Source organism: Centruroides sculpturatus, unplaced genomic scaffold (assembly GCF_000671375.1).
Source record: "Centruroides sculpturatus isolate CEXI.00-Female unplaced genomic scaffold, Cexi_2.0 scaffold2108, whole genome shotgun sequence".
Taxonomy (NCBI): domain Eukaryota; kingdom Metazoa; phylum Arthropoda; class Arachnida; order Scorpiones; family Buthidae; genus Centruroides; species Centruroides sculpturatus.
Window position 1 is genome coordinate 1 of NW_019386220.1, and position 8794 is coordinate 8794.

General features: G+C 36.0%; 1 protein-coding gene across 1 annotated transcript; it reads right to left on the bottom strand.

The window, feature by feature from the left end:
* Positions 1 to 6405: 6405 nt before the first annotated feature.
* LOC111614141 (zinc finger BED domain-containing protein 5-like) lies at positions 6406 to 8235 on the bottom strand. The gene has a single exon (XM_023355524.1). It carries the CDS (start codon positions 8233 to 8235, stop codon positions 6406 to 6408), a length of 1830 nt encoding a protein of 609 aa, XP_023211292.1.
* Positions 8236 to 8794: the final 559 nt, after the last annotated feature.

The window sequence follows — 8794 nt, forward strand, 5'->3', positions numbered from 1 at the left end:
GCATTAATCACTTGGAGGTCCGGCCCCCAGTCAGTAAACTTAATCCTAATTTGGCCCTTCTTCAGAAAAGGTTGTGCATCCCTGATTTAACCGACTCAAGAAGTTTATAATCTACACAAAGGTGTTGTTTTTGCGCATCAAGGAAACTTCTTCATGACTACCAACTATTGGATCCTCGTTTCAGATATATCTTTTGCTCCATATGATTAGCAATTACATCTTCTCAAACGACATCTTCAACTCTTAAACACCCTAGTACAAAGGCAAATTCGAACCCAAGATCAAGATGACTTCTCTATACCTCGATGGACTTTACCTACAGATGAACTCACATTTTTAAAAACTACCTTGGACGAATATGAATCCGAATATGTCGCACTAAAAACCTTAGTAACACTTAACAACATCACACGAGAGAAACGAGGATTAATTAATGCAGGAGGCAAGATCTTAAAATACCTATTTGGGATAGCAACCTCTGAAGACATCGAAACTTTGAACAACAAATTATTGCAATTATCAGAAACCAATGAAGAATTTATTCACCTCATCCAGTCACAGGCTACTCTACTTAATGATACGTTACATATTGACAAAATAAATTGACAACAAATCTATTCTTTAATGAAGAAACAAACACTAATTGAAGAAACAGTGAAGCAGCAACAATATTATATAGCTTTTGAATTGACAGTACGATCCACAGAATTCTCTATTCGATAATTTCGCACTCTAATACTTGAATTACGTAATGCCATTGAAACCCTAGAACAGGGATGTCTCAGCACCTATTTCCTTCCTAAGGAAGTGTTATTAACCACTCTTAAAGAAATTCAGCTTCACCTTCCCGAAGGATATTCTTTCTTAGAAACTCCACAAATAGAGACTATGTTTAAATATTATCAGTGGACATCTATTACTGCAGTCACATTACCTCAATTACTTCGTATCTTCGCCAAAATAACTCTTATTACTCCATCAAAATAACTCTTATTTTGATATCTATGAGATCATACAATTACTTGTATATTATCCAACTCTTAGAGCTTCTGTTGATCATAACAACTTATATTTAATTATCGCCTTATCTAGAAATCATCAGTCATATATGTTGTTATCTTACTATGACCTAACTCGATGCCTAACAACTCCTATCGCCATATGCCCACTTAATGTTCCTATATGGCAGTCGCCACAACAAAGTTGTGAATATTCCTTATATCTTGGAAATGAAAAAATCTATCAATTGTCTATGCCCCAGACAGCTAACAATATCTTACTCACCTATGTTTAGACGGATTGACAACCAGGGAGCATGGGCGTATTCCATACCAATTCCCATGAGTCTAACCATAAAATGTCCTTCTACAGGAAAGGAAGAAACTCCAGTAGTTAATCTCAAAAATAAACTTCACAGGTATTTTGATGCTTCCTGAAGCCTGCATAAGATATCTTCCCGAAATTATTTTGACATCGCATTTTCAGTGAAAAACTGCTATTCAAGTGGAAAATATCAGACACTTCCTCATTCCCCCTATTGAAAATATTATTAATGAAACTGAACTAGAGATAATTCGAACCCATCTAACCAAAAAGGAACACACAACTTCGACATTCAAAAGACAACCAGATACCGACGTATTAGGAGCGGACCAATCTTTACATACGATGGAACTCGATCTACAATGACTTCTCTCGGCCCAGCATAGTTAACACAGTCACCCTCTGACCTCTACCATTTCATCAACCGTTATCATTTTAAGTTCCATCCTTGTTACCTTGGGAGTAAGTGCCCTCCTCATAGTCATATATAAGGGTTGCCAAGCTTTTCGACTCCAATCCCGCCGAGTTTGTCCCACCCTAGAGTTAAGTGAGGGTGCCTCTCACACTACCTTACAAACTCTCCTAGTAACTTCCACATCTCCTGGAGACCGAACTCCTCCCTTAATGTAATCAAATCATTTCCTTCATCAATCTTTAGCAAGATCCAAATATCACAATTTATAATTTTTTTTTTCTTATTTTTACATTTTATATCAAGTTATTAATATCTTTTTCTCATTATTAATATCAATTTTACATTAACATAGTAATGTCAAGTTCCCCACAACCAATATAGCTATTTCCTCTCTCTTACAGACCATAATGAGTAACATGGATTCAACGTTAATCACTCTTTTAAACTGTCCCAGTTGTTATACTCAAGAGTGTCCGCTTATTTATCAATGCACCAATGGACATATTGTGTGCTCCGACTGTCGTCCCTGCATTACAAATTGTCACATTTGGCAGGAACCCTTAGGACATATTAGAAGCTTGATCGCCGAACAAATCGCCAGCACCTTGCAAGCACCGTGTGGATTTCAGCCTTTTGGATGTTCGGAATTACTACAAGAGGACAACCGTCAAATCCATGAGGAGTCTTGTAACTTTCGACCCCTTTTGTGCCCTTTCCGCTCTTCCAATTGTTTGTGGGAAGGTGCTTGTTCCTACCTTCGTCGACATATTAACGCCTTCCACCTACAAGTACCCACCATAAAAAGAGAGATCATTTTTTTTGGAGGAATTGATATCCACACTACAAGAAGCACTTGGGCTGCTATCTTAGAATGTTACTCCCAAACCTTTTTACTTCTGGTATCTTCTCAAATTCCGACAATCCCACTTTTAATATCAATCTTTACTTCCTAGAGAAACCCTCCCCTTTTAATAAATTTTGATACAATATTAAATTTAAAAAGGGAGACCACATAATGCGATGGAGCACTCTTGTCTCCGAAACCTATGGAGAAAACCCCCCTCTCCTCACCCTATACCTTATCTTGAAATACCTTTAACCTTTATTCAACTTTTCGGCTTTCACCATAATTCAAAATTCATTCTCAACATTTCCCCTTTATAGGATGGCCGAAGATCAGGAGTGGCAGAGCTTTACCCCTTTACCTTCTCCACCTCTAACAACATCTATAACTACTACAACTACTCCAACCACTACAACCCACAAAGTCAACACTGATGCGGTACAAGCAGCTATCTGCTTTGCCCAAGCACAACCCCAGACCTTCCAAACCGTTCCCATCACAATCATCTTATCGATAAATTATAGCTACCCCCCTCAATTAGAACAAGCCTTCCAAGCAGCCAATCAACCCTCGCTAGGATGGACCAACATACAACCACATACCTCTCGCACTCCAGTACTTAGTTTACCAACCTTTACCAGACCTCCTCATAATTCCAACCGTCACCACTAATCCCAACCTATAAAATCCTTCTGTTATTCCCACTCCTCATTATATAAACTTCAATACATTAATAACATACTATACATTAAATGCTTTTTCCCCATATTTTTCCTTTTATACATATCTATATAATCATATTTTATTTTATTATCGATGTAACCACTGTGTCTTATATTTACTTTATGTAAACTAATATCCTTAATAAACATTTATACTTAATCATATGTTTATGTTGTTGAGGTTTGTTTTCACCGCGTTGTCATAACAAGAGAGAGAGTCAAATATCTGAACTGTAAACTATATATATCAACACGCGACTGTACGCGATGTATCTAGTCTTACGATTTTACAACTCTATTAATATCTCGTTGTCCATTTATAATATCTCTTAAATTAATTGTATAAATTTATTGTAACCCTGAGAGAGAGAGGAAATCAATTATAGCCATTTAATTCAAAATCGATCTTGCCCATTGAGAACAAGCATGATTTTAGAAAGGCCGAGGTGATGTGAGGATCCGAATCCAGACTTTCAATATATTTATATCATTACATCATAATATCACATCGTAGCTATACTTTCATTAAATAACTGTCAACTTTTACACCTGCGAACTAAACATCTGTTAAGTTCTCAGGCCTAATAACGACACTGTCTCATCACCTTTCGACCTAAAATCTCGATTTCAACATTACAACATTAGAACAGAACAATAAAGTGAGGCAGTCGTCGCCCTTCCCTCTTGGATTAAAGTCAGCGAAATTTTCTGTGTGTCAGTGACAATTTCTGTGCTCAACCAGTACCCCGTCGGATTTTTACCATTACTTTCCATTTTGCCTAGAATACTTTCTTGATCCAGACCAAGCATTTAAAATCCCGCATTCAAAATCCTCACCCTCAAGATCCTAATTTTAACCTCAAGTCAAGAATTGAAATCAGGATATCATACAAAGTATTTATCGTCACACAAAACTTCTGTAAACTCTCTCTCTCGGGAATCGGAAAAACCGTAATATCAATTATATCTATCTATCAAATCATAAAAATGTATCAAAAAGCTAGCATAGTTAAAATTGAAATGTTGTATGGCCTCTCGTTACCCATTAAACAGTTGTTACGTTTAATCGTCTCTGAGTAAGTCACTTCTGGTTGTCATTCCCAAATCTGGTTGCTCCAATACGCGACCTCTCGTGTGACCTATTTTAATGCGGCTTCCATGTCTGCCGAGATGCGGTGGTGTCATCCTGACAGGGCATCGAAGAGGTGCCAACCCTTCGGTCACAATATTCTCCTTGAACCTTTTAGACAAGTTTGACCTTGTTGTCCATAATCTCTTCAGAACTAAATTTCTCTCATACACCAAGAGAAATTTTAACCATAGATTTAGTATTATTTCTAGGAAACCTGACTACATTGGACAGACTGAAGTCCTTTAAATCTAACTCGTTTTTTATAAATTGAAATATCTCAGCCGACAGATCATCAGTTAAAAACGGAAAATTAAAAATAACAATGTTGTTTCTCGTTTTTTCATTAATCAACTGATCCAACTGAAATTCAACCTTACCTCTCAATAGTCCTCCATAATTAGCATTCCATTCCAATCGTTCTACTCTATGAAACACAATACACAAGTCTTCCCTTAGATCATTATACCTGTACTTCTTTTTCAATGTATTGTGTATTGTGATATGCAAATATTCAACAAGGCGTGAGTTAACAAATGATCAAACTACTGATTTATTTATGTCAGTTTCTTTATTACTATTACAAGACAGATATAATGTGTCTTGTAATAGTAATAATGTCTTGTAATACTCTTCCTTAATTTCACTCAAATCCACAGAAAGTTGAGAGAATTTCTCCTGAATTAGATCATAAACTGTTTTAATAGTGTAATGTGATTCCTCACCGAGATCTTCCTCTACACTAGTGTTTCTCAAACGGGATTCCGGGATCCCGGTTGTTTTTCTAACCCGGGAAATATCCCGGGAAATTTTTCTTATCCCGGGAAATCCCGTAAATTTCTTAAAAATTCACTTTTTTTTATTATTTTGTGTTAAAGTTAATTATGCTTTTTATTTGCAAAATTTCTTAACTTTAACACAAAATAATAAAAAAGTGAATTTTTAAGAAATTTTAAGAAATGAGATAATTATGCTTTTTATTTGCAAAATTTCTTATCTCATTCACTGTCAGAATACATTTGTATTTATTAATTTTGAACCTACATATTACTTTTTTTAAATTTTTGCTCGTTATGGCGTGCCACAAATGGTCGATAATCAATACGTAGCTTATTTGTGCCAGGACTCTGAAAATTCTCTACTTGTCAGAACCTGTAATATATGGAATAATTGTGCTTACGCTGTCTTAATTTTTAACCATGCCCAGTAGCTTCAATAAATGCGTAACGCCAGATTGTGCAAATTGGGCAAAGATACAAACGAGTATAAAGTCTGCAAGTATGAAGTTTTTTTTCATAAACCTGATTATTGAAGCCAAACGAATTGCCAAATTATTGAGCTATAAGCTTGATGCCGCTATTAAATCAAAAATACCAGAGAGCAAAAGAAGTACTACAATCTAGAAAACAAACTCGAAATCTTTCAGGCTACAGGTGAAAAAACACATTATATCTGTCTTCTCTTAAATGCATTAAACATGATTCCAATCACATCAATTGAATCGAAAAGGGCATTCTCGGTAGCAAGACTTTTCATTACTAAAATAAGAATTAAAGTGAGTGATCGGCGTATTGATCATCTTTGCTTTTTAAAATCTTATAAAAGTTTACAATATTTTGTATTATATTTTATTTAAAAAACGAAAATTACTTTCTAAGTTATAAGTTTGATCTAAGTTCAATTTTTTACCTTTAACTCAGAGTTCCGCAACCTTTTTCTACTCGCGGCACACTTATGACTCGACACGACTCAACATGGCACACCAAAATGTTATTCCCCTTAAAAACGTATTTATTATACTATTAATAGAATTACATAATGCCACTAACCTATTATTATTATTATTATTATTAAACAGACATCAATTCGTGCGTTTATTAAAATTTATGAACTTTAATTCACTGTAGAGTGTATAGTGTAACAAATACACTTTTCTACTACTATTAAAATAAATAATTCTACTTATACCGTTTCAATGTGATATTTGCACCTGCTTAGCTGCACACAGATGGCTGATCCGTGGTGAAATCATTGACAATGCTAGTCTCATTTCTTCATCGACAGATCTGAGTCTCTCCCTCTTTGATGTTTTAATTTCAGTCAACGTCGAGAAGCCCAGTTCACACAAATACGTAGTAGAAAATGGCAATAACATATTAACTGCCATCTCGGAGATAGCCGGGTATTCACTTCTTACTGCCAACCAAAATGTATCCAAAGGCACTTCGAGGAGTTGTAATTTCAATGTTCTGTCTGCTTTTAATTCCGCGAGTTCCTCTTGTAAATGAATAGGTAGAGATTCTGAAATCGCAACGAATGGATTACGAACCCAGTCGATATCTTCAACACTGTCTCCAAAATACTTCTTAAACCTCTGCTGCAAGATTTGTAAATGTTCTTTAATTAGATCCATCATCACTTTATTACCGGAAGCAAGTGACCATACAGTCGAGAACATTTCAAATGAACCATTTTCAATTCTCTGTATCCACAAATTTAGCTTATTCACAAATCCTTGAATCTTATCCATACTAGTAAGAATATTTTCGTTCCTACCTTGCATTTTTCTGTTCAGTTCATTCAAGTGTACGAAAATATCAGAAAGATACGCCAACTTACATACCCATTCATCATCTGCAAATAAATCCGCGTACTCGTGCCTTTCGACAGTCAAAAATGCACGTACCTCGTCTTTAAGTTCCAATATTCGCGTTAATACTTTTCCTCTTGATAACCACCGTACTTCTGTATGTAGCAGGAGTGTGGTGTGTTCTGATTCCATTTCCTGACACAAAACGGAAAATAGCCGCGAATTTAGGGGTCGCAATTTGACAAAGTTTACGACTTTTACTACTTCGTCCAGCACAACTTTCAGAGAAGGTGGCAAAGATTTAGCAACAATGGCTTCGCGGTGAATAAGACAATGATCGCATCGTATGTTAGAATTAATTTCACGTACTTGAGCTACAAATCCTTTCACTCGGCCTGTCATAGCTGCGGCTCCGTCTGTACAAACACTAACACAGTCCTTCCATTTTAATTCATTTTTGAGCACATATTCGTTAGTTACACGAAATATTTCTTCACCAGTGGCTCGCTCGGGAAGTTGTTTGCAAAAAAAGAAATTAGTTGCAATTACATTACCATCGATGTACCGAATATAAGCAAGAAGTTGTGCGTGGCCGCTAATATCGGTGGACTCGTCGATCTGAAGTGAGAACTTTCCACTGCTCTTGATTTTCTCCTTCATAATGTCTTCAATGTCACTGGACATCTCAATAACTCGGCGACTGATTGTGTCAGCAGAAAGAGGAATTTTTGATATTTCACTAGCAGCTTCTGAACCCAGGACTATTTTCACCATCTCTTTACAAGCAGGCATTAATAACGTTTCAGCTATTGTATGTGGTTTTTTGGCCTTTACGATAAGTTCGGCTACTTTATAGCTAGCTTCCTGTACTTTGTCCGAAACACATACTGTTGTAGTCATGAATGCTGCTTGTTTTTGGTTTTGTTCCAACAACCGACGAAAATAATTGACATCTTTGCTTGACAGAGAAGAATGTTTTGTTGACAAATGTCGTTTCAATTTACTGGGAACCATAGCAGCATTAGTAAGTTTTTCACCACAAACAATACACTCAGGGATTGGGCACGTTTTATCACCACACCAAAAAAAACCGTAAGATAAATAATCACCACTATACTGCCGGCGCACTAACTTTTGTTTCTTTTTTTCGGGCTCGATGCTATCACTACTTCTACTCGTCGACGGAACACTCGGTACATGGAATTTGTCCATCTTAGAAAAAATTACATAGTATAATAATAATACAAAAAAATAAGACTGACTAGCAATCACAATTTTCGGACTACTTCAGAGCATAGCTGAGATAGAACTGAAATATTTGCAAGACGCGGGACCTATATTCTTCAAAGGGAAGTCTAACAATGGGTGGGGACAAGTACTGAAATAAAGTAATAAAGGAAAGGGTAATCCCTGTAATTTTGGGAAAAGCACGTACACAGAACAATTGGCAAGGTTAACAAAACACCTGTGAGTGAGTTTATTTTATATTTAATTTCTTAGAATGCATAAAAATGCATGGTTTGTAATAAATAATAAACAAACATCATCATAATTCACCAGTGCTGCATCAGAGAATGAAATACAGGCATAAGAAACACAGCAACTGTGATAAAAATATTCTATTATTTGTCAAGTTTTATTTATATATGTAAAAGTTCACGTCACACCTTATACCTTGTGACGGCACACCAGTGTGCCGCGGCACACCGGTTGCGAAACACTGCTTTAACTCAATTCAAAGCATTTTTGTTGTTGTATGCAGTTTCTAGCA